The following is a 27527-nucleotide window of genomic DNA, read 5'->3' on the forward strand; positions in this document are numbered from 1 at the left end:
AGAAGCTCTGTTCAGGCAGGTACTGACCTTTATTCTTTACTGGATGGACAAGGCCAGCCAGGCTGAGTGAGCCAGAGGCTTTGCAGCAAATGCTGGATTTCCCTGCGTCCAGGGTGCTATAGACTGCACATATGTGGCCATCAAGGCGCCAGTGGGTCAGCCGGGTGCCTTTGTCAACAGGGAGGGCTTCCACTCCATGAATGTGCAGATAGTGTGCGACCACAGGAAGCAGATTGTGCAAGTCTGTGAAAGGTACCCAGGCAGCTCCCTTGACACTTACATCCTGAGACACTCCTAGGTGCCGAGGCTCTTCAGTGCTCCAGCCCGACTGGATGCATGGCTGTTGGGTGACAAGGGATATCCGTTGAAGAGGTGGCTCATGATGCCTTTCCACCACCCAAGAACAGAGGCAGAGCAGTGTTAAAATATAAGTCATGCCTCCAGAAGGGCGGTGATAGAGAGGACCATAGGTCTTCTGAAGATGCACTTCCAAAGCCTGGGCCATTCCGGGGGTGCACTAGAATAACCCCCAGAACTGATATCACTGATAGTGGTTCCATGCTGCGCTCTCCACAATCTAGCACTGGCAAGGGGGGACCCACAGGAAGAAGAGGTTGTTGACACAGCTGCACAGGCCACAGAGGATGAATCCAGTAGTGAGTCAGAGGAGGAGCCCGGTGAAGAGAACGCTGAGGGCGTGGAGGCAGAACTCAGTAATCTATGGAGAGGCAGGGACACCAGGGACACCTTGATCCAACACTGCTTCAGCTAGGCTACCAAAGGTCTGCTTCAATCTCAGGCCAGGGCTTCTGCCTCCATCCCGGATGTCTGAAATGACCCTTTCATTTGCGCCCGAAGTCCACTCCGTGTCTGTGCAATAAAGTTTCAAGCCGCCCACATCTGGCATTACGTACTGGTGTCCCCTGCACCACATTAAATAAAAAAGGTGAAGAATACTCAGGCCATTATGACAAAAGAACATTTATCTCATGTTGACAATCAAAACAAATCAACGGAACCTTCTCTGGTCTTCAAACCCAGACCAGCTAAAATAAACAAAACATTGCACAACAGAACGTCACCCATGACCAGTCCCCCTTGTGCTCATGGTGCCTTAAACTTATGTTTGCGAGTGCTACATCTTGGTGTCCCCCCCACCCCCCCTTGCTGGCAGAGGCATTGGAGACAGCCTGCTGACTCTGCTGTCCTGTTGGCCTTGATGACCTTGGTGGTTGTCCTCTGGCCAGTGGAGCCTGTGCTGGCCCCACCGGGAGGGAGCAGCCAGTTCCACTGCTGGCATCTCCCCAATTGCCACAGTCATCAGGTGGCACGGTCACTGGCAGAGGAGCTGTTGCCGTCATCCAGAGGAGCCCCCAGAGATGACAGGCAGCTTGTGCACCAATGTGAGGTCGCTCTGGACCTCCCTGCTCACCATTGATGGATGGGCACCTAGCTGGTATACTGGGTGACTCATCCATCTCCCACATTGACACTGACCACCGGAAGTCATTGCCTGTATGAGGGTTTGCAGGTCAAGCGCAACCCCAGGAACCCCTGATTCTGTCCCTGGAGCTGCCCCTCCATGAGAGTTGCTACTGTCTCAATGGAGGGGGATGTGCGCTTGTCCGTCAAGGTCACTGCAGTGCTCCTGCTCCGCATGGACTCCTCCATAACAGATACCATGGCACGCATACATTCATGGATCTCCGCCAGACCCACCCACACATCTTGCTGGACATCCAGCATCTGCCGTCTAATGGACAACTCCAGTGGCTCATCATCTGCCTTCGACTGAGCATCGTCCTGGTCTCTAGTAGTCCTCCGACAGCCTGTGCCCTGGGCGCTCTCTGCCTCTGCCTGCACCTCAAGTGAGTATGAAGTGCCCTCACCACTGTGCACCGAGATACTAGCCACTGAACTAATGCCCACCAAGTACTGGCATTTGTGCTGGTGCCTGGTTCAAAGAGTGGGTGTGACATGGGTGCATGTGGAGCCTGGCTTCCTCTGGCATCAGGAGTGGGTCTTCAGGGTCCTGCGATTGGGTGCGTGGTGGCAAATCTAAGGGAGAACAATGACATGTCATTAGTTTAAGTCATCACACTGTCACTGTGTAATCTTACCTTTGTCTGACACCCCAGCCTCTCCCCGGCCGGTTGACCGAGGTGCGTGGTGGTGCCTCTCCAGCTCCAAGGCGTCCTGCTTGTATCTGGTTAGGGTTAGGAGGTTAACTGGGCCTCCGCCGGTCCGTGACTTTTCAATATTGTTACGGGCGGTCTTCTGAAAGGACAGAGGAGCATTGATTAGTCCGCTTTCTACCTGCAGCACCATTGCAGCTTGGCCAACCCCACCTGAGGAGCACCTGGCAGGGCACATCTGGGTCATGGCCCTTGAGGCGCAGGGTACTCAGTCCAAGCAGCCAGGGCTCACCCCCCTTGGCCAACTCCAGTGTCATTGACAACTGGCACTCAGACTCTAACACCCCTGAGCTCCGGCCGGTGGTGGGGGTGGGTGGGGGGGCAACCCTTAATACTTCTGCACACTGATCCATGCCAAAACAGTACTCACCCTTCCTGAGCACAATTGGTCATTAAACTTCTTGCGCAACTGGACACAGGTGCATTGCACCACCTCATGGCTGCTGATCGGCACTGCCACCTTCTCCCAAGCTCTTTTCGTTAGCTGCGGTGACCTCCTCTTTCCGTCCCTGGGTCCAGGAGGACCATGAGGCACTCATCAGATGTGCCCACCCGACCTGCCCTCCCACCTGGCGTCCGCAGCCGCATTATTCTCCATAATTTATACCCCCTTGCTGACAACACCGGAGTTCTCCTAGTTCCTGGCAGCCTTCTGGGGCCTGACTGTGCCAGTTTTAAACTGGCTGCTGGGTCACCATTGGTCCCGGTGGCCGATAGGCCCTGCCCCTGCCCGCCGCTTGCTGACCAGTGAAAAGCTGTGTTTCACGCTTGGTGGGCCTTAATTGGCCTATCAGTGTGAAATCGCGGTCGGGGGCCGATTGCAGGCAGCATACTGTTTCCTGGCCACTCCTGGGCCCGCTCACCACGCCTGCCCAACGACCACAATGGTAGCATCCCTATTTCTGGGCCAGTAGTCCCGCATTTAGGACTTAATGTCCATGGAACGTGCATTCTGTAAACCCTGCTGGCTGGTAGCTCTTTAGTCCCAGCAGTGGCCAACACTGGAATCACATCCCCCCCACCCCCCCACCCCCTCCAACCCTGCTCCAATGATTAGGAACATGGAACTAGAGTCAGAAATTTATGGGACAGAGTTCAAACAGGGTTGTAAATTCTCACACTCCACAGACAGGGCACAGCATCATCCAGGCCCCAAAAGTCACTGCTCTGAAGAAAAGTCACTTTCTACTCGAAATTTTAACTCTGTTTCTCTCTCCACAGATGCTGCCAGACCTGCTGGGTATTTCCAGCATTTTCTGTTTTTTTATTCCAAAAGCCACAGGTGGCCTGGGAGGCTGTGAATCAACTTAAATACCTAAACAAAAACAGAATTACCTGGAAAAACTCAGCAGGTCTGGCAGCATCGGCGGAGAAGAAAAAAGTTGACGTTTCGAGTCCTCATGACCCTTCGACAGAACTTGACTTAAATACCTATTGGATATGACTGCAACACCCTCCACACAAGGTTCCCAAGAATGCAGGGCAGGATTCCCATTTAGAGAACCCCCCACAACCTCTACTAGACAGCAAGATGTCATGTCCAGGTAGAGGACAAGGGCCTGATTGTTATATCAAGTTGAATGGCCATTGTGCAGGACAGATTACTTGGAATGTATTGTGCTAAGGTGGAGCTGTAGCTCTTTAAAGGCCATAAAGTCTAATTGTTCAGTAATCACAAATAGAAGTCAATTAGTATTCAATTGCTCATATCAAATAAAAACAGATAATACTAGAAACACTCTGATAGCCTCTGTGGAGGGAGAATCTGAGCTAATGAGCAGGGATTCAGGGAGTTGGCAAGAGCAGGAAATGTGGCATGTGGGGTGACTGAATTAGGCAGGAGCTGAAATTTGGATTTCCCAGGGGCCGGTCAAGATGCAGAGATTAAGTCAGTGGCATGTTTGCAGTGTGCCGAACCTCACACCAGCCTGTGACAGCTTCCCACTTGTAATACATTTGCATGCCATGAATACTCATTAGTGTAAAATTTTTTAAAATACAAGTCCTACCTTCAGGATAAAGTCAACGGCGCACCAGGATCTCGGCGCACCTAGTTCATATTTGTTTAAAGGTGGTGTGCAACAGTCGGCTTTGTGCAGTGTCTCTGAGGTCAGTGGTTTTCCTTGTTGAAGTCTTTGGGACAAGGAAGGGGAGCAGGGGAATGGCAGCTTGCATCGAGGCTTGGGACTGGCAAGGCTGATTTTAAGGTGGGGGGAGGTGGGACATGTGGATTGGGGCTGGGACTTGGAGGAGTGGAAGAGGGATCCAAGGGAGGACAGTGGGTGGGGTCAGGAGCATAGAGGAGTGGAAGAAGGCAGGGTCTGGCATCCTGGGTGTGCCGGGGAGAGAGGTAGTAGGAACAGTCAGTCAAGGTAAAACAGTGAGGGGCCTGAAGGACAGTGTCAGTACTATCCAAATGTGGGTCCACCTTGGCTAACAGAGTCCTTGCAAGGCTTTGAATTCACCTACAGCATTTCAGTTATTCCTGTGAGAGTGATCTCAGACAATGTCCTTTACAATGTATAGAAAGAAGGACCAGCTGAGCTGCAAATTCGAAGTATAACACTGGACACTAATATGAATATTCAATAGAGAGTGGAAGCAAAAACACGTCATCGCTTTTTCCACAATATATGTCCCTAACTCCCCTGTAACCATCAATATGTGCCAACCATGAGGCATGCCAGTGCAATTAACTCTCTGATTAAGCTAGTCTCAACAAATAATGATGATGCCAACATGAACAAAGTGAAACCAATGTAATGTGAAATATTTACAAATGAAATTTAAGTTTGAAAAACCACCCATGCCACCTTTGTGCTCTCAATAAGTCTTACATTAATAGCAATGAAGTTGGACAGAAAATTTTGGCCGTGATGCAGATTCTCCCTGTTTGCACAGGAGGCTCTTTGATAGCCCTCCCGTAGCTGCAGCATTGTCAGCGAACAGCGGGTTTCACCGTTGAAAAGCATCTGCCACTGTGTGATCACACGTGTTTCCCAAGCTCTAGAGTCACTCAGGAGCCAGCAAAAAGCAGGAAATTGGAAGTGGTGCCCAATTCCTGTTCCACCTTTGGGAATGGCGCCGTAAGGTTGAAATTCCTCTCAACTTTTCAGATCGATGACATTTCATCAAAATTGGAAGATGTTCAACTGGAAGAGTTAGTTGCTACATGGCTAGTAAATTTTGTGAATTGGAATGAATTTATCAGTGTCAGACTGCACTTCAAATGCACGCAATGTTTTAAGCATGTTTTGCAACTTTAAGAAAATGTATTTTTAAAATCTGTTCTCTGAATGTGCACAATACATTTGTTGCCCATCCCTAGTAGCCTGAGAAGGTGGTGGTTGTCATTCTTGAAGTACTTCAGTCCTTGGAGTGTTTGTGCAGTTACAATATGATAAGTAGAATATTGACCCAGTTATGATGAAAGGATGGCAGTATATGTTCATGTCAAGATAGGGTGTGACTTGGAACAGAACTGTGAGACTATGGTGTTCCTGAACCAGGGAATGGGAGTGAAAAGTAATGATTCATTGTCCCTACTCCTATTTACTGCTCTTTGTATGCACATGAATACAATAAATGACGGATAGGTTCAGGGTTTTTATATCCATCATCCAGCTACTGTTGAGTGTCTTTTAACACTTGCAATTGAAGCTCGTTTATTAAGGAAAAACTCAGCAGGTCTGGCAGCATTGGAGGAGAAGAAAAGAGTTGACGTTTCGAGTCCTCATGACCCTTCCACAGAACTGACAATTCTGCCAGTTCTGTGGAAGGGTCATGAGGACTCGAAACGTCAACTCTTTTCTTCTCCACCGATGCTGCCAGACCTGCTGAGTTTTTCCAGGTAAGTCTGTTTTTGTTTTGGATCTCCAGCATCCGCAGTTTTTTGTTTTTATCTCATTTATTAAGGATGGGAATGCAGCTGAGATGCCAGATTGTCAATGTGGTGGAGTCAAACAGTTGCCAAAGCCATACTTTCAGAGGAAGAGGAATCACGGTGGAAAATGAGGAGTTAAACTAAAGCCGCATAAGAAAAATATTGCCATGAAAAAGTAAAGAATCTGTGTGGTGTAGCAGGGAGGATAGTCTGTAGCTATAGTGACGTTTTTCCATTGAGAGCTGCTTGGGATTCTCAGGTATCTGCAGACCAAACATAACTCAGCCCTACAGCTGATCAGGAATAAAAATTAACCACGTGAATAGTCATTAGCCATCACCCAAAGAACACAGTGTCTCCATCAATGTTGTGTTTTGATGAACAACATGTGTATTCTGTGTAATGACATTGATGTTATGATCTGCAGCTCAATAATAAGATCCTCTAAGCATTCTGATGTACTGTCTTATAGAAACCAATGCAAGACCACATGGTAAAAGAGCAATGCACTGGACAAATTCCCCTGTACAAAACTCATATCATTTCTCTTTAACATTTGACATTGTTGCAAACCCCGTAGAGACCGATAACTTTTAAAAAGAAATTTGAACTTCTAGTTAATAGCTGAAAGAATGATGTCAAGACTTCATGTTTTAAGATGTTTATTATAACAAATGACCAAAAGAAAACTATTAACTAACCACTCTCTTTGTGGGCAACTTATACTTTAAACCACAGAACGGAATACCCTCCCACCTTCTTATTCTTAGCCCAGCTGAAAAACCACACCACAGGTATACTTTACACTGCTCTTTTCAAAGACATTCAATTTTCCCAGAATCAATCCAAAATGAATCTTAGCTCCCCAGAGTTTATTTCTGTTCTTTTCTCAGCCTGGTAATTTGGAATCTTAGACTCCCCCTCCAGCTCAAGCTTCATTTTAACTCCCTACAAATTTAATATTTTCAATCCAAGCATGAGCTTCCACCTGCATTCCTGCGCGACAAACTACAGAGACTTTTTTGGCCTCTGGCTGCTCCCTCTCTCCCAGATGCAGACAGACTCAAAACACTGTCTGTGATATTCAGTGATGATCGAGGAAAGCCTGTAACCTGATCTTTACGATGGCTTCCTCTGCACCCTTTCCCATGGCAACATGAATCACATTGGCCTAGTATCTAAGTAGAAATGCTTATTAGCTATCCTTGAGAACCCAACTCTCTTTGATCTTGGAACTAAACGGACAGTTTAAAGCACAACTGTTTACAACCTGACATTCTCAACACTTTTCTGGGACTTTGGAGACTTACAGTCTCCACTGTTAACACACAGACTGCTGTCATTGTCTTCAAGCATAAACACCTTGCACCTTCTTCCCAGTAAAACAATCTAAGCCTTCCTTTGATCTTTAACAATCAAACCACCCAGGCTTGCTGTCAGGCAGACCTCAGAACAGGTCACCTGACTTCTCTCTTTTTAACTTAAATTTAAAGATATAGTCCCAAAATGTGACAATCTTATAAAACTCATAATTGTAATACAAAACAAATTGAAACTTCAATGTATCTGCTGTATTTGTAGAAGTTCATTAGACATGAAATACACACTTTTATCAGACTTGTAAAAGAATTTGTTCTAAGTTGCCCAATTTTAGTTGTTCCACTTTATATGTCAGCCAGTTAATAGGGCCCATTTTCGTGTTTAACATTGGGAGTTTCATTTTAATGTAATTTCATGCAGGGCCTGACATAAGGTCACATGATCTGATTGGCACAATTTTGGAGAAGCTTCTCTCACTCCCTGACCCTCCCAGTCGCTGCTGACCTTTCCTCTGGCCAAGCCTCATGACCGCTGCCAATCTTCACACTTGCTGACACTCCTGGTCACTGCTGACCTTCCCTCTCATCAACCTTCCCAGTTGCCGCCAACCTTCCCTCTCGCCGACCTTCCCTCTCACCGACCTTCCCAGTCATTGGTGACCTTCCATATCGCCGACATTTCCAGTCGCTGCCGACCTTCTCTCTCGCCGACATTCTCTCTTGCCAACCTTCCCAGCCACAACCAACCTTCCCCCTCAGCAACCTTCCCTCTTGCCGACCCTTCTGGTTGTCACCCGACACCCCCGCTGTTGGTGTCGACTTTCCCTTTCATCAATCTTCCCTCTCCCTGACCCTCCCAGTCGCTGCTGACCTTTCCTCTGGCCAAGCCTCATGACCGCTGCCAATCTTCACACTTGCTGACACTCCTGGTCACTGCTGACCTTCCCTCTCATCAACCTTCCCAGTTGCCGCCAACCTTCCCTCTCGCCGACTTTCCCTCTCGCCGACTTTCCCTCTCGCCGACCTTCCCTCTCGCCGACCTTCCCTCTCGCCGACCTTCCCTCTCGCCGACCTTCCCTCTCGCCGACCTTCCCTCTCGCCGACCTTCCCAGTCATTGGTGACCTTCCATATCGCCGACATTTCCAGTTGCTGCCGACCTTCTCTCTCGCCGACATTCTCTCTTGCCAACCTTCCCAGCCACAACCAACCTTCCCCCTCAGCAACCTTCCCTCTTGCCGACCCTTCTGGTTGTCACCCGACACCCCCGCTGTTGGTGTCGACTTTCCCTTTCATCAATCTTCCCTCTCACTGACCCTCCCAGTCACTGCTGACCTTCCCTCTCACTGACCCTCCTGGTCACTGCCGACTTTTTCTCACTGACCCTTCCAGTCATCGCCAACGCTCATGGTCACTGCTGACCTTCTGTTTCGCCAACCTTCCCTCTCACTCACCCTCCCAGTCACTGTCGACCTTCCCTCTCATCAACCCTCCCAGTTGCTGCTAACCTTCCCTCTTGCCAACCTTCCCTCTCGCCAATCTTCTCCCTTGTCAACTTTCCCGAATACTTCACATCTGTCTTCACCCAAGAGAATGAGGATGAAGGTCTTGAACTTGGGGAGAGAGAATGCGAGGTTCTTGATGTAGAGAGTGACAAGGTATTGGAGATGTTGGCAGGCTTAAAAGTGGACATATCTCCAGGTCCGGATGATTTGTGTCCCTGACTGCTGAGGGAGGCAAGGGAGGAGATTGCAGGGGCTCTGACCCACATTTTTAATTCCTCTCTGGCCACGGGGAGGTGCAAGAGGACTGGAGAACAGCTAATGCGGTTCCGCTATTTAAGAAGGGTTGTAGAGATAAGCCAGGGAACTACAGGCCAGTGAGTCTCACATCAGTGTTAGGGAAACAATTGGAGAAAATTCTGAAGGAGAAAATCTATCTCCACTTGGAGAGGCAAGGTTTGATCAGGGATAGTCAGCATGGCTTTGTCAGAGGGTGATCATGCTTAACAAATTTGATTGAATTTTTTGAGGAGTTGACCAGGTGTGTAGATGAGGGTAGTGCAGTTGATGTAGTTTATATGGATTTCAGCAAAGCCTTTGACAAGGTCCCACATGGGAGACTTATAAAGAAGGCAAATGCACATGGGATACAGGGTAATTTGATAAGGTGGATTCAAAATTGATTTAGTTGAAGGAGACAGAGGGTGATGACAGAAGGATGCTTTAGTGACTGGAAGCCAGTGTCCAGTGGCATACCACAGGGATCTATGCTGGGTCCCCTATTATTCGTCATTTATATAAACGACATAGATGACTATGTGGGGGGTAGGATTAGTAAGTTTGCGGATGACACAAAGATTGGCTGGGTGGTTAACAGTAAGGTTGAGTGTCTTGGGCTACAGAAGATATAGATGGAATGGTCAAATGGGCAGATAAGTGGCAGATTGAATTTAACCCTGAAAAGTGTGAAGTGATAAACTTTGGAAGGAGTAATTTGACAAGGAAGTGTTCAATGAATGGCATGACACTAGGAAGTACTGAGGAACAAGGGGACCTTGGGCGTGTGTCTCCATAGATCTCTGAAGGCGGAGGGGCATGTTAGTGGGGTGATGAAAAAGGCTTATGGGACACTTGCCTTTATCAATCGAGGCATAGATTCCAAAAATAGGGAGGTCATGTTGGAATTGTATAGAACCTTGGTGAGGCCACAGTTGGAGTACTATGTGCAGTTCTGGTTGCCACATTATAGGAAGGATGTGATTGCACTGGAGAGGGTGCAGAGGAGATTCACCAGGATGTTGCCTAGGATGAAATGTTTGAGTTATGAAGAGAGGTTGGATAGACTTGGGTTGTTTTCGTTGGAGCAGAGAAGACTGAGGGGCGACCTGATCGAGGTGTACAAGATTATGAGGGGCATGGACAGGGTGGATAGGGAGCAGCTGTTCCCCTTAGTTGAAGGGTCAGTCATGAGGGGACATAAGTTCAAGTTAAGGGGCAGGAGGTTTAGGGGGGATGTGAGGAAAAACTTTTTTACCCAGACGGTGGTGACGGTCTGGAATGCACTGCCTGGGAGGGTGGTGGAGGCAGGTTGCCTCACATCCTTTAAAAAGTACCTGGTTGAGCACTTGGCACATCATAACATTCAAGGGTATGGTCCAAGTGCTGGTAAATGGGATTAAATTGGTAGGTCAGGTGTTTCTCATGTGTCGGTACAGACTCGATGGGCTGAAGGGCCTCTCCTGCACTCTGTGATTCTGTGATTCCCAGTCGCTGTTGACCTGCCTTCTGACCGACCCTCCTGGTCACTACTGACCTTCTCTCTCGCTGTCCCTTCCCCTCACTGCCTCTCTAACTTGAAGCTTACCTCTGCAACTCTGCAACTTGAACCTGTTCATCATGCTTGTTGCTGCTCATCTCTTGAGCTCTTGCTCACAGAAAGGGTCCTGCGAAAGGAAGGTTCAGCGAGAGGGAGGTTTGGCAAGCACAATTGGTGGTCACCGGGAGGGTTGGGGAGCGGGAGAGGCGGCAAGCTGGAAGGTCACACAGGAGGGGCAGCAGGCCTGAGAGGTAGCGGGGCATCGAATTGATGAGTGGGAGAGTCAGTGAATGGGAGAGGTGGTGAGCTGGAGAGTCAGTGAGTGGGAGAGGCAGCGAGCCGGTGAGTCAGTAAGTGGGAAACTCAAGGAGCGGGAGAGGTAACGAGCCAGAGAATCAGTGAGTGGGAGAAGCAGTGAGCTGGCGAGTTGCTGAGCTAGGGAGTTGCTGAGTTGGAGACACAGTGAGCTGGAGAGGCAGCGAGCCAGAGAGGCCATGAGTGGTAGAGACAGTGAGCCGGAGAGGCAGTGGGTAGGAGAAGCGGCAAACGGGAGAGGTGGCGAGCGGGAGGGGCAGAGAGACAGAGAGTCGGCGAGCGGGAGGGGCAGAGAGACGGAGAGTGAGTGAGCGGGAGGGGCAGAGAGACGGAGAGTGGGTGGGCGGGAGGGGCAGAGAGACGGAGAGTGGATGAGCGGGAGGGGCAGAGAGATGGAGAATGGGTGAGCGGGAGGGGCAGAGAGACGGAGAGTCGGTGAGCGGGACAGTCGGCAAGCGGGAGGGGCAGAGAGACGGAGAGTCGGTGAGCGGGAGGGGCAGAGAGATGGTGATCGGCAAGCAGGACAGTCGGCGAGCGGGAGGGGCGGAGAGACAGTGAGTGGGTGAGCGGGAGAGTTGGCGAGCGGGAGAATCATGAGCAGGATAGTCATGAGTGGGAGAGTCATTCAGCATGAGAGCCGCTTAGAGAGAGAGTCATTGAGCGGGACAGGCAGCAAGACAGAGATTCAGTGAGTGGAAGAGGCAGTGACTGGGAGATATGGTGAGCGGGAGGGGCAGAGAGACAGAGAGTTAGTGAGTGGAAGAGGAGGTAAACAGAAAGAGTCAGCATATTTTATATTTTTAAGTTTATTTAATTTCAGGTTACTTCATTTATGAATATAGGAATTTAGCAATATACAATACTTCAACCTACAGGTTATAATGTTTTACTGTTTTTTTTTCTGAAGAGAAACATACTGCTTTTACATTGGTTGTATTGGGAAAATCTGATTTGCTTAACATTGTTTTGTATATAGTTGCACTTCTCAGGAAGGCAACTACAAATTTAAGTGAGGGCTTGCTGCAATGTAGTATCCTGTTGACAAAGAATGAGTTTTTGTCACTATTGAATTCTTAACTTGTATTGTATATTGTTAGAAATACCACACAAGGAGTTAAAAGCTGAGGCCAGACAAGGAAAAACCATCAGCCTAGAGCAGACAGGATGACCACAGTGCAGTTCATGATATTTATTAGATTACTCTCAACCTTCTAAATCCAGGGAATACAAGACACATTAATAACTTAACTCATTAAGCTCCAATATTATCTTCATGTAAGTTGAATGTAGTGGTCCAGCTGGGACTGACCAAGGTTTTGTTCAGCTGAAGCATAACTTCCCCTCCTTTGTACTCCAGGCTTCTTGTGAAAAAAGCCAACATCCCAGTCACCTTTTAGATTTTTTTGTTCCTGTGCACTAGCTTTAACAAATTGTATACCTGAACATCCAAATTCCTTTGATATTATAAATGAAACTGAGACTGAGATTCAGTTGTAGCTTTATAGAACACTCTAAGGCATTATTTATTACCCATGCATTGTGATAAGACTGAGTTGTAATTGTACTGCAATGCAGACCTGTGTCTTTTGTGTATAGAGTAGATGTTGCAGTGTTCAATACTGCATCATTACTCAGTGACTTGGAAGTACAGCACAGGTGATGAATGACCATCTCTCACTGCAGCTAGCTGTTTCAAATCTTACACTTCTGTTTTGCAAATGAAAACTGAATGCACTACAAGGATTTTTTCACCTTCATAGCTCCAATGTAGAAAACCGCATTATGTTCCAACTCTCATCTATTTGTAACTAATTTTTAAAATTCTGCTTTTGGTATCTGTCATGACTTCATGGTACAGGTTACTGCAGATCCTATATTAGTCTGTCAAGGTCGATATTGATTTTACAAGCACAACACCACAAAATTTCTCTCGTCCTCAGCTATACATGGAAATTAACAGGGAAGCCAAAAGCTGCAGTGTAAGATGATGACCTAAGGGTTTGCCAGAGGAACTCAAGTGGCTGAACAACCTAAATAGCACCTGGTGCTGGGTTTGAAACTCAGTGAAAAGTAAGCATCAGAAATTCTGTAAAACTTCTTGAGAAAGGTGGAGCATTCTGTATTGTGAAAAGCCTGTGCTGTATTTTACAGATGTTCCTTTAACAAATGTCCCTTTAAGTTCATATTGAAGGGAAGTCATTGGATACATCAATATTATCCTTTGACCACAAAGATTTTATATTTACAACATGAAATCAATTACTTAGAGTACATGGTAATAGGTTTAGGACCTTTTTACGGTAGTTGAGCTATATTTCTGGTTCTAAGATCTCCAGAATAAAAACAGAAAGTGCTCAGCAGGTTCGGCAGCATCTGTGGAGAGAGAACATATTTTGAGCCCAATGTGACTCTTTCCAGCACTTTCGGCATTTATTTCAGATCTCCAGCACCTGCAGCATTTTATTTTTATCTGAGACCGTTGACTTGGTTCTTATCCGACAGCCAAGGTGAAGTTATCATCTCATCCCAGCTTGGGTACAAATTCAACAAAGCCTGGAACTCTGATTTGGATATTGTCCGGTCTGTGTAATAATGGCCACAATTGCAGGTTATATATCAAAATCTTTTATAGGTCAATTCGGTATGATTTGGTTGCCTTGCATGTGAATTTAAATCATCATAGTTGGAGCTTCAAGGTTAGAAATCTAATGCAGTATCTATTTTAAAGGATGGTGTGTTATTTCACAATCATATATCAAATTTTTGTAGCTAATTTTATTCAGGGAGAAGATTGTATTGGATGGCCTGGCTGTTGCTTTTCAATTTACCTGTATAGATTCTACCCCACCATAGTCCTTGCAACATTTATATTGATAGTCATTTGGTAATGCAGAACTTGAGTATTGCTGAAAAAAGACATTTTGTTGAAGCTTTTCGTCTACACTCATCAGGACGATCCCAAGAATGCCAATGTCAAGGGTAGCAACAACTTTGTGCTGTATGAGAAGAGTGCTGATTGGTTGGAAAGTGGACTCTGATTAGTAGAGGCGTTGTCATGGAGAATGCACCAGTTAATGATGACTGACAGTTAACTGCCAAGCATTGTTTGAAATTTAAACCAGGCAGCTTGACTCTGATTGCTCAAGGCATTACCATTAGGAATGAACCAGGGAATTGCTATCACATTTTGTTCAGCTGAAACAGGCGCAGTATGTGTACATGTTCTTTCTGTCTGCAAAGAACACGGCCCTGTGTATTAATATATATCGCTTCCAGTACATGCAAATGCACCTCACTGCAAGCCTGACTGACAATCTTAAACTGGTTGTCAGCGTAATTTTTAGCATGCAGAGGATTATTTAGCAAATGTTGTCCAATGGCGGAATCACATCTAATGTTGGACACTGTGTTTTGAGTTTTGCAAGCACGGGCTGGTTGGGTATGGTCTGTACACAGCCCATTGTGAACAATGGCTGGGATAGGATGTTTGATATGGTCCTCCAGTCTCTGGGACGTATGGCCAACATACCTAGCATCACACTGGCACTGAAATTCATATCGCACGTCACTCGTTTGTGTGATAGGCTGGATGTCTTCTTGGCTTGACGGCAGCATCCTGTTAATGGTGAATACCATTCGTGTTGCTACTGCATAGTAGCAGCATGAAACAGATAGCTTCACCTGTTGCTCAAATGTTGAGATATCTTGCCCTTCCAGGGTAATCTGAGGTAGACTGGGCACTTTTCAGGGCCAAAAGTGACCGCCTTAGGCCCATTCATGAGTTTGCGTGATATGCAGCGCAAAATGATCTGATCGGGGTAGCTGTTATCCTACAGGATGTCTTTGATGCACCCTATTTCAGCATCAAGCTTGCATGGTGAACAAATGGCTCAGGTCCTATTTACAAGGTTGTTGATAAGGCCAATCTTATAGCGTGGGGAACTGGTGAAGGTAGGCTTGTGGTAGACGGTGGTAGAGAATCACCTGGCAGATTTCTGAAATGGTCTGTCAAGTAAGGGAATTTTATTTCACTGCTCCATTTCAAAGGTGAATTTGAGCGCAGGATGGAGCCCATCCTGTTTCCTCTTGTGGGGGAGTCCATAACTGGGGGGTCACAGTTTAAGAATAAGAGATCTTCCTTTTAAGACAGATATGAGGAGAATTGTTTTTTTTCAGAGGGTTGTTAGTCTGCGGAATTCTTTTGCCCAGAAAGTAGTGGAGGCTGAGTTAGACTTTTGATGAAAAAGGGAGTCAAGAATGGGGCAGGCTGGAAAGTGGATTTGAGACCACAACCAGATCAGCCACAATCTTATCAAATAGCAGAATAGGCTCAAAGGGCTGAATGGCCTACTCCTGCTCCCAAGTCCTACATTCCTATGTTCCAGGATAAGACTGGAATAGTGAGCAGTTTTGACAGGTGAGAGCAAGATCCAATGGTGTTTTATGTGGCCCAGCCAGATCTTTAATCTTTAACTTTTATTCATGTAAATAAGAATCCCAGCATTGTTATTTTTAGAATGTTACATTAAGGTCATTGTGCAGCTGACTGTAACCCAGGTCAGTTAATCACTTCACTCTAACCAGACAAAAAGATAGCTGGGGATTGGCGCATGTATTACTAGAATCATATTTACAGCCGTACACACCTGGTGCTCTTGCTTTAGTGGGGTCAGTGATCTTATGACTCAGCACAAATATCAGTTATAGATTTAATACAAATAATTTCAAAATAGCACTTAATTTGTGCTGCTGTTGTTGTTAATTGCTTATATAACAATTTCCAATCTGATTTGCCTCTGGATACACAGAAATACATAGAAGTTAGACCAGAGAAACAAGCCATTCAGCCCAACCTATCCATCTCAGTGTTTACCCGCCACATGAGCAAATGATCCTAATCACATTTGCCTACCCCTGTCTCTTAACCTTTTTCTTGATCCACCTAGCCAATCTAACCTTGAATGTTGACATAGAGGCTACTTTTAAAAGTTCCTGCTAACCAGTAGCCAAACATTGGTTGGCCTGGCATCCATTTTCCATCCATTCTGATTTTAACGCAGGGTGGGGAACCCCCAGCTTGGGGGCCGGATCCAGCCTGTTGCACTTTTTCATCCGGCCCATACGGCGATTTCAAAATCTGGCACTGCCCCCTCCCACGTGCCACACTCTGAGTCAGCTGCCACCATGTTCTGATTCCTGAGCCTCGGCTGCAGTCACCAGAGGCCCAGGCTGTGGAGAGAGAGCAAGGCCCGAGATTCAGGAGCTGAAGTGCAGGGGACAGGAAGCTGCCGGCTGCTGACCGGGTGGTGAAGTGTGAGTAACCTGGGGTGAGAAGAAAGGGAGCAGGACATCTCGCTCCATCGGTGGTTCACCCCTCCCCCTCCCCTCCCAACTCCATTGGTGTCCCAGGACAGGGTTTTAGCCCCTGCAGATTGAGGAAAAGGTCCAGGCTCCAGGCCCAGGTGCAGCCTTGGACTGGGAGTTAGCCAGAGCCTTGAGTTGTTGAGTCAGTGCCCTGTGCTGGGTTGGGGGTAAGACAGAGTGGGAAAGGAGAGATAGAGAGCGAGACAGACAGAGAGCGAGAGAATGGGAAAGGAAAGCAAGCAAAAAGTTGAGCTGAATTTCAGGAATGCTGTGATTGAGAAACAGAAGTGTTAATCGTTGGGCAGGATTTTCCCGTCGGTGAGTGGGAGGCGGGTCCTGCTCGCTGGCACATAAAATGACACGCAGAACTCCCGCCGACCTGTCAATGGCCAATTGAGGCCATTGACAGAGTCATTTAGCTAATTAGTGGACCTGCCCGTCCAACCTTAAGGTTGGTGGGCAGGCTGGGAGCCCTGGCGGGCTTCAGAAAAAGCAGGAAACCTCATCCACGGGGGTGAGAGGGGGGGATGAGGTTTCATGTAGGTTTTCAAAAATTTCTTAAAAGTTTTTTTAAAAAGTTATGGACATGTCCCAACTCATGTGACAGTGTCACATGAGGGAACATGTCAGGGATTTTTTTTTTCTATTTTTAATAATTTGTACATTAGAGCCAAACTCCCTGAGGCAGCACTTTTAACCTCAGGGAGATGAATGTGCTTGTTCGTGTGCATGCGCGAAAGAGCGCAGTCTCAGGTTTAGGGATTCTGCACCTCCCCCACTCCCCCCACCTGCACAGGGAGCGCGTAGCGCTTCTGTGCAGATGTCATGCTGGGCGGGCCTTAATTGGCCTTATTTGGCCCGCCCACGTAAAATGACGGCGTGGCCCCAATTGGGGACGCCGATTGGAGGCGCATCTCCGTGTGCCTGCCATTTCAACTCCCCCCCCCCACCCAATGGGGGGAAGATCCTGTCCATTAAGGAAAAGCAAACTCAGCCTTCGCATTAAAGCAGTGAATAAGTTGAACGTTTCTGTATTCTCGCTTAAAAAAAATTAAGTTGATGTTTTTGTGTGTGACCCGAAAGTGATTTTGTCCATGCGTGAGTGGTCCTTGATAAGTAAAAGGTTCCCCACCCCTGTTTTAATGGAAAGAAAAAATGAGCAAAGTTTTAAACGAGCACAATGTGTCAGCATTGGTCTATTGTTGTACTCTCAGTTCTGGAGTCTGAATGTTCCAACCCCACTCCAGGACTCAAGCACAATTTCTAGGCTAACGCTTAGTGCATTACTGCGAGAGCACTGTATTCTTGGAGTTACTTCCTTTTGGATGAAATGTTAAACTGAGGCTCCATCTGTCTTGTTCAGTTAGACAGAAGAGATCCATCGGCACAATTTGAAGTTGCATCCTGTTCAACAATTATGTCTTAACCAATGTCATAAAAAGAGATTAACTGGACATTTATCTCAATGCTGTTTGTGGGATCTTGCTGTGTGCAAATTAGCTGTTATGCAAACAAGAGTGACAACATTTCAGAAGTAATTTATTGGCTGCAAAACACTTTGGAACATTCCTGCTGAAGTGAAAGTTGCTATATAAATGCAAGTTCTTTTTTTGTTATATTCATAACAGTGCAGGAATAGTTGACATTGCTTTCCATTACCAGTTACCCTTTGAACTGAACTGCACACCATTTATCTATTCAGCTTGCTATTTTGTGCAAGCACAGCTAGTTTTTGTCCCTTGCAGAGAAGGGAGAAATTGTCAAAGCTACAGGTCCATGATGGTTTTTGCTGCACATTTGAAGCATTTGTTTTTTTTATTTTTGCTTACATTAATTATCTTCCTCTTCCTCAGGTTAATGGACACAGCCAGAGAAATGACTCGTGAATCATTGCCAATCAAATGCCTTGAAGCTGTGATTCTTGGAATGTATCCTTATTTTAAAGGTTTATGTAGCTTTTGTAAGTCATTTTGCAGGCTAAATACTCATTAAACAGAGTAATCCATGCTGGTCTATGGAAATTGATATTAAACTAGAAGGAAGGTCATGTCAGGCAGTCCTGTTGCTAGGAGACCAAAGGAGAATTCCTATGCAGGAAGCCAGGAATAAGAAATTTTTACGCACGAGTTCATTTTGTTCCATCGATTATCATCAAGTCATTTAAACTGGGACAACTGCCAGCTACTTAGAAAAACTGCATAGATTGATGTTTAACTCTTGACATACCATGGTAGGTTTTATTTAAGAAAAAAAATGATTAAATATTCACAAAAAATGACATATATAATCTATACTATACAGGGCTATTTAATGTTTCCTTTGGCATTTTGACTCTTGAAAAATAAAATCCAATCCTTTCCACACTTCCTTAGCTGATTTGTGAATTGATCTTTGTCATTATGTTTTGGGAAAGATTATACTACCACGCTGATATATTTAATCACCATTGCTCAGCAGTCAGCTTCAGAATTTTACAAAAAGAAAACATTTACAAGTGTAGGGGTGGACGAGTGACCCCACATTATGATTTTCTTAAGAAAGTATGGTGACCTAACAAAGATTTTTTTAGGTTCTTTAATAAAGTGGACCAATCTAAAACCTGTTAATTGTGATAATATTATTCACCATTTCATTTTGCCCCATTTTCAGCACTCACTGAAGAAATTTTCTTTCATTGTAGTCTCCAGTTGCAAAATTGTGAGATAATTGAGCCAAGTTATTTGAGTCCCACTATAAGAGCCATTTCTATGATGAGATGAGATGTGTGTGTTTGTTGGAGTGTTTGAAGAAACCACAGGAGCTTAGCTTCTCTGAACACCCGCATGTTCCACCCATTGAGATTCATATGTTCAAATATGGTTTGACAGTATTTTGTTAAAGATTATTTTTAACCTCTGCAGCATTGTAAGCCAAGGTCAATCATCTTGGTTCGCTCATTGTTTTTACTATACTCCTGATGTTAATTGGTTCTGATGTTTGCTGGATATTGTAGGGTAGATTTTAAGAATTTTCACTTCTGATGTGGAATTTTACACACCCTACTGGGCCTACTGGGAATCTGGAGTTCAGTGGCTTTCCAGGATTTTCTATCCATTAAAATGAATTGTTGATATGCACTCCCAGCATTTGAAACTCAGTGCTAGATTTGAAGCTCTTAACATCTATTCTAGTATGTTGATTAAAACTTTCACAGAAGGAAGAAATTCCTGATCAAAAAGATGCATGGGAATTAGGCACACTGACTTTCCACCTGTGGGACATGGCTCAGTCCCTGTCCCTACTTATTGGATAAAATTCTGATTGTGGAGTTCCATTGAAATGACTTCAGTTAGTTTCAATGTCCTTTCCATTGAATGTGAGCCCATAGCACCAATTGGCAATTGTAATTATTCTGGTACTACAGCGTAAATACCATTTGACAGAAACCTGCTAGTACCATGTGAATGGGAGTACTGAATTGTGTGCTCCTTGCCTGGTCTGTTAGAAAGGACAGTAGACTCTTCTTAAACTTTTTAAAATTTAACATTCTAAAAATTTGTACTAGTTGCAGTTATGGTGGAACCTTTTCTTAGCATGTTGCAAGATCACTCCCTCCAAGTGACCTCACACTCAATGGGAAATATTGAACTGCGACAAATCTGCAGTTATAATGTCATTTTTGTATCACTGAGAACTAGAAGCTGATTGATAAAGGAAATAAAATGAACAGGACAAGTGCACACTAGGTCCTTTGAGCCTAGATATTCTGAACAATGTTATTTTAAGATGGGTGGTAACCCATTTAAAATAAAATGGATAATGCCAATCGTCAAATCTAGAGTTTGACATAGAAATTGGAAAAGTTCACACCAATGAATTGCTCTGTATGTGACATGCAGGACACTTGAGGATAAAATGTCCAAATCAGCAAGTTTGTTGGGCACAGCCAATGTCACACATCTCTTTCTCTGTACCAAAACCAAATCTGCAGCATGTAACGTCAGGACAATGTTACCTGCAAGCAATGATCTTCCACCACAACTTCTGCAAATTAGCTGCAGGATAAATACGGCTGGTGTAAAACTGACTCTTTGAACTTGTTTCTAATCTGCAAAAGGCTTTGATGTGCCAGCGCGTTGTCTTTTAAGCTTCCAGTAAAAGAAAAGTGCTAAGGCGATGTTCCTCTCCACTACAATATTCAATATTTGAGTTCTCCATGACACAGTGGCCTAGTGGGTAAATTCACCATCTGATGTAATACAGACACATATAGATTGGGTAAGTTACCAAATTCACTTTCTGCTTTGTGTTGTTGGATGGTCTCAGTTGGGGTCGAGAGAGGGTACAATATTCTTGAATTTAGTGTTCCTGTGCTAGAAACAGAGCAGAGATCCTGCTCCTGAACTGTCACCTTCTCAATCAACACCCACCCTCCACTTCCATTAAGGCCCAGATCTTCTGAGCAGTGGCAACGATGAGCAGATTGCTGCTGATCCCTGACTAAAAGCTGCTGTGCATTTCATCTGAGCCCGGCTGTCGAAGAAACGCACAGCCCAGCATCTCTCGGGGAACTCTGTCAGAGCGGGAGATTGTCAGGGGATGACAGGACACACCCCCTTTTTGCAGCACTTAGCTGTCATGTGGTAAGTTTAAAGGTCCAGTCTTTGAAAGTAAGTGAATGGATGAAGGGGTGACTGGGTGAATGAGTGAATAGTGGTGGGTTAGGTGGGTGAGTGGGTAAGGTGGTGGATGGGTAGGTAGGTGAGATGGCTAGGTGGATGAATGGGTAGTCAGGTCAGGGGTATAGTCAGGTGGTTGGGTTCGTCAGGTCGAAGCGGGGGAGGTTGTTGTCATGGGATCGAGTGTGTAGTCGGGTTAGGAGGTCAGGAGGGGGTGCTTGGAGGGTCAGTTGTGGACTTACCCAGGTGTTAGACCAGGTTTTAATCTGTCTAACATTTCCTGGGTAACTACCAGAACTGTCTGAAGTCTCTGACTCTAACTCAGGCGAATTGCCCATTAGGAATTTAAACTTCCCAGGCAATTCCCATGTTGGATCTTAGCAATTCTGTGTGTCCACAGGGTCAGGGTGTGCATTTTCAGTTGTATGTCTGGTCTTTGGTGAACCAGTGACCGGAAGATTTGGCCCAAAGTGTTTGTAGATATTGAGCAGAGACAGCTGCTTCACTTTGATTTAGAAAACTTGAATGATTTTGCTTCAAATTTCCACCCCTCCTGTATCACTGGGCAGTAGTTAATGCCCTCCCCATGGCGAGTTTGATGGCGGGAGTGCATTTACAGGCAGGAGGTGGTGGATAGGGACCCCACTGCCTTCCCGCTACTGCACTGATAAATTCTGTGGCAGGAAGGCCTGTGAATGGCCTTACCACCCTGCTGCCAATCGAGGTCTTGGGCCTCATCCTGCCACAACTGGTATTCACCAGCAGCAGGCAGAGGAGAACTTGCCATGTGGGAAGCCTGAAAAGCAAATCCTGTTGGTATTGCTTGTAGGGTCTCAAGGGATTCCCTCATTAAAGGCACTCAGTGCCTGATCGAGGGACCTGGCATTGGTAAGGGGGTGCCAACTGACAGCCATACCCCCTTCCCTTCCAGCTGATCTCCTCCACCCCAGTCCCACCAACACTCACCTATGCCTGGATCTATCGATGGTCCTAGGCATGGCTGGGTGCAGTACTGGCAGGAAGTACCACCTCCCTAGCGGTGGTGCCGAGCAACGAAGAGCTGCCAGCCTCTGAAAGGCCAGCACCCGGCCCTTGATGCCAGGGAAGGCCCACAGCTGCCCAGATATGTATCTGGTTGGCACTTAATTTGGCAGCCGTTCCTGAAAAGAGATGACATGGGTCTCCTGCCGGCCCTCCAGCTGGCAGGCGAAACCCCTGTCACTTCAATTAAATACTGCCTATTCTGTGGTGAACCTCTGACTCCACCCTTCACTGTTCTGAACCTCTGCAACTCTATCTGTGGGTATAAGCTCTCCATTAACATTTATTACAAGTCTATTGTGTTTTTCTTCTCCTTGTGCTTAGTAGTAGATAAACATCAAGGCAACAACCACACATAAAGGATTGGTTAACACAAAGATATGTAGGTTCATTTATTAAGGATTTGAGAAGTTGGTAGCAATGTTACAAAGTTAGAGAATTATACACTGAGTTCATAGCTTCCTCAGAACGAACTGAGACTAAGGGCTGAATTTTGCCTTCGGTGAGCAGGGGGCGGGGCCCGCTCACCGACATGTGAAATGATGCAAGATGACGTCGGAGGGAACCCCCAACATCATCCCGGCCCATTTAAATTTTCAAGAAGGCGGGGGCACAGCAAAATCAGCTGTCCACCTGCCGACCTGCCAATGGCCAATTGAGGCCATTGACAGGATCATTGAAAGAATTAAAGGACCTGCTCATCCAACCTTAAGGTTGGCGGACAGGCCAAGAGCCCCAGCGGCAAATAGAGAAAACATGAAACCTCATCCACCCCGGGATGAGGTTTCATGTGGGGATTTAAAATGTTTAATAAAGTTTTAGTGTAATTTATGAACATGTCCCATCTCACTTTGTCACATGAGGGGGACATGTTAAGGACTTTTTTTTTCTATTTTAATGTTTTTAAAAGTGGAAGCGATCTCCCTGAGGCAGCACATTGCCTCAGGGAGATGTGCGCTCTTTCGTGCGCATGCGTGAAAGACCACACTCTCGCTTTTGGGGAAGCCCCCTGCCTGCACAGGAAGTGAATAGCGCTTCCAGCTGGACATCACGCTGGGTGGGCCTTAATTGGCCCGCCCACGTAAAATGGTGATGGGGCCCACTTCTCCGCTGGCGATTGGCTCCCCGCCCACCGGAGATTGGGTCGGGCCCGCCCGGCAGGCAGAAACTTCTGCCCTAAATCTGAATCACATGGTACATTGCATCATTTTGCCTCTAGTGATGTATACAGAAAACATAACCAGACCCACTTAAAGGTGTACCACAGCATACCTCTTTTTTTCAAATAACTAACTCCCCCTTACAAATAACCATAACTATTTACAATACATGAAAATGTTTATTTACACATAACAGAGTTATGAGGTAAAAAACTCACAGGCTTATAAGTCCCTTATAAACATATTGGTGGCCTGTTTCTACGCCCCAACTTAGTAACTGTAGTGTTATCTTGAGGTTGTTGAATTATCTCAATGGTCTGTGCGGGTATAGCACTTGGATGTTACTTTGGATTTTGCCTTGGATCTTATCCTCGATGCAATGGAACTATGCAGCGGCTAAGGATCTTGATTGGTCCTCTGTTCCGTCTCACTGTTGTACCATTGGGCATGACAACCTCATATGATTTCAGCTCCGGACAGATCCTTGTCACTTCAGCTGCTTACAAGTACCTTTTGTGGGATGCTGAATTCAAACCTGTTGTTCTACCATTGAACTTAGCAACAATTTGCCTCCATTCCTGTCATGCACGTCTTTCATCCTCACCTGTTTTTTCAAAAGTTCTTCTCCAGCTTCTGAAAGGGTAGATTGATGAAAACTAGATAGATTCATTCACACTGGTCTGTCAGATATGAGTTCCACCAGTGATGGAATGGTTGCGCTTAGAGGTGTTGCCCTAAGGTGTGGTACTGCAATGTGTAGAACTTGTTTGGTCCATCTGCACTTTAGAATTAAAGATTTCACTGTATGAACCATTCTTTTGGCCATGCTGTTACACCTGAGATAGTGTGGAGAAGTAGTGTGATCTGTTCCTCTGTCCCTAAATGGCTTACCAGTAAATTGATGACTATTATCTGAGACTTCTCCTGGGTGCCCCAAATAAATTGAAAAAGCACTTAGAGTGTGTGCTACAGTTGTACTTGCTGTATCATGCAATTGACAGATGATAGGATACTTAGAAAAGTAATCAGTGACAACTAAGAAACTATTCTTGTGGATGTGGAAGAGTTTGGATGCAATCTTGGCCCAAGGATGAGTAGGAACTTTATGTGGTAAAAATGCTTTGTCGTACTGATTTGGCATATTTTCCCAACATGCCTTGCACTTCTTAACTGTGACTTTAATGTTATTGTTCATACCCAGCCAGTAGACAGTCTCCCTCGCAAACCTCCTCGTACGATCTATGCCCATGTGTGAAGTCATATCGCAATGATTCCAAAATGATGACTTGCTTGCCCTTAAAGATGACTCCTGGGATATGCCTGACATGTCCCGATAATCCCAAAACTATCTCACATGCTCATGGAGTCTGGCTATCGTTTGATAATTGTTATCCCGAGTTCCTGCAGCATAGAGTCTTTCATTTTCTTCTCCTGTAGTTGCTGACACTTCTGTTGTGAAAAATTCATCAGGTCAATGCGTAGAATTCAATGTTAATCAAGTCGACCTGTAGATCTGTATCTTCGCCAGGTAGGGCAACCTGCTGAGTATATCAGAGGTGACTATCCAGTTACCAAGTTTAAACAGGACCTTGCAATCATAGCCCTGTATCTTTACTAGTAGGTGTTTCAGTCTCTGTGGAGGCATGTGTTCAAATCCCACCAATGCCACCATGTTGTGTTTTTCTTCTTGTGCTTATTTAGTAGATAAACATCATCCAACCATGCGTAAGGAATTGATTAACACAAAAATAAGTAGGTTTATTTATTAAGGATTTGAGGAGTTGGTAGCAATATTACACATTTGAAGAACTTGTACATAAGTCTGAGTTAGTAGCTTCCTGAGAACAAACTGAAACTCAGTTTGAGTCACCTGGTACATTGCATCATCTCCCCTCCAATGACATATACAGAAAAGATAACCACACACTAAAGGTGTACCACAACAAAGCCTATCAACTTCCACAACAAACCAAATTAAAGGCAATGTTCACACCAGAGGGTTCCGTATGCTCTAGAAGATGAGTAATTTAATGAAAGTCAATGTGGCAGGAATTCAAATTATCTTCACTTGATTTTCAGGTGTGAAATGCTCACTGGGCTTACAGATTTCTGGTGGTGTCTACCCATGGCCAAACTGCCCTGCCGTAGAGCTGGTGCTGGATCACTTTCTGTGATGCATCCATCATGAATTACTTTTATTTTGATGTTGGTTTGTATTAAAATAAAAATAAGAGTCTGTAGATGCAAATGTTTAGATCAGTGTTATCATTGCATCCTTCTGTTTCTAAATAAGACAAAGCAGATTTGGACAGTGCTTGGGCATGGATTTTTACCTTTCACACCAGCTACTAAACTTGGCATTGTAGATCAGCCTTACTAAAGTCAATGGAAAGGAAGTACAGATGGGATGTATAATGGGCAGCCTATCCAGCTTCACCATCCAGCAGTAAATCTACACCTTTGTCATCTGACCTAGTCATAGTTACAGGACTAGGCTATTTAGCAGATTGAGCCCATTCTGCCATTTAATTATATCATGGGTGATCTATATCTTAATTCCATTCATCCGCCTTGGCTCCATAACCCTTAACACCCTTGGGTAACAAAAATCTATCACACACCATTTTGAAATTTTCAATTGAACTAGCCTCAGTAAGTTTTGGGGGACAGAGTTCCAGGTATCCACCAGGTATTGTGTGAAGAAGTACTACTACCAGATATCACTCCAGGCTGTAATTTTAATTTACCATCCTAGTTCTGGAGTTTTCAGCCAGAAGAAATAGTTTTTCTCTACTAATGCCATCAATTCCTTTGCAAACTGGAGGAACAGCACCTTATCTTCCGACTAGGCACTTTACAGCCTTCCAGACTGAATACTAAGTTCAACAATTTTAGATCATGAACTCTCTCCTCCATCCCACCCCCTTTCCAATCCCCCCTTTTTTCCCCCAGTAATTCATATAGATTTTTCTTTTCCCACCTATTTCCATTATTTTTAAATGTATTTCCGTTCATTGTTTTATCTCTACCTTTTAGCCTATTTTGATTCCTTCACCCCAACCCCGCTAGGGCTATCTGTACCTTGCTTGTCCTGCTTTCTACCCTTAGTTAGCACATTCTTTAGATAATATCACCCCCTTCAACACCTCTTTGACCTTTTGTCTGTGACATCTTTTGGCTATCTCCACCTATCACGGCCCTCTATCCAGCTCTACTTGTCCCCCCCCCCCACCTTAAACCAGCTTATATTTCACCTCTCTTTTCTCTTTTTACTTAGTTCTGTTGAAGAATCATACGGACTCGAAATGTTAACCGTGTTCCTCTCCACAGATTCTGCCAGACCTGCTGAGTTTTTCCAGGTATTTTTATTTTTGTTTTGGATTTCCAGCATCCGCAGTTTTTTGCTTTTATCTGCTTCCATCAATTCCTTCGCTCATTTGAAACACCTCTTCTGAAATAAAGGGAATACAAGCCTAGTCTATAAAGCCTTTCTTTATAACAATCCTTTTAGATCCCATATCATCCCACTGCATCAACACTCTATCCCCTCCAAGGCCAATATATCCTTTCTGAGGCGCAGAGCAGAACTGAACATGGTGTTCTCATTGATTGATGCAATGGGTTGATATGTCAGAAGCAAAGATTTATCTGTTAGGTTATCAATCAGCCTTATCATTATTATTTGTTCCCATTGTTAGAACAGGCACATTAGATCAGTATCCATTTTATTATGACTTCCTTTGTTTGATTTTAAATTACAGTTATTTACTGAATGCATGGAATGCAGTGTTTGGCAATTATATAGCACTTCTGGCTCTGTCTGTGTCAACATCACAGACTATCTATATTCCACTGACATTTATATGGACAGTGCTAGCAAAACTAGGCACAACCTACTGAGATGGTAATCCTAATAATGAAAAATTTTAAATGGAAATAATCAGCTGTTGCGGGAACTTGGTGAAGTTGGGATCAAGCAGTCTTGGAATTCCAGTGACAATTGATTACTTTGTCAGCCTGATTGGACTAAATGCAGCTGTAAGTCTTGGGCCCTCAAAGTAGTGTGTGTTTTTTTGTATGTGTACGTGTTATCCCTCACACACCATTTGAAATTCTTTATTTAAAAGCCAGGGTTCCCAGCTCCCAACAGGAACGTTTTGATGAAAGATTTGTGTGTTCCATGTAGACTTAAGTTGACTGCAGCCTTAGATAAGTATAAAAACATTAAAACTGTGGTGCTGTTTTGCTTAATAAAGACTGCTTCATTTCACAGGCA

At 45.2% G+C, this 27527-nt stretch overlaps 1 protein-coding gene across 1 annotated transcript in view; it reads left to right on the forward strand.

The window, feature by feature from the left end:
- vash2 (vasohibin 2) overlaps positions 1-27527 on the forward strand; it is a 140987-nt gene that overhangs the window by 33707 nt on the left and 79753 nt on the right. The window contains exon 4 of the mRNA XM_041179488.1: positions 18246-18320. Within this exon, the coding sequence (XP_041035422.1) occupies positions 18246-18320 (75 nt within the window). The remainder of the gene's footprint in view (positions 1-18245; positions 18321-27527) is intronic.

Source organism: Carcharodon carcharias, chromosome 2, assembly GCF_017639515.1.
Source record: "Carcharodon carcharias isolate sCarCar2 chromosome 2, sCarCar2.pri, whole genome shotgun sequence".
Lineage (NCBI taxonomy): Eukaryota > Metazoa > Chordata > Chondrichthyes > Lamniformes > Lamnidae > Carcharodon > Carcharodon carcharias.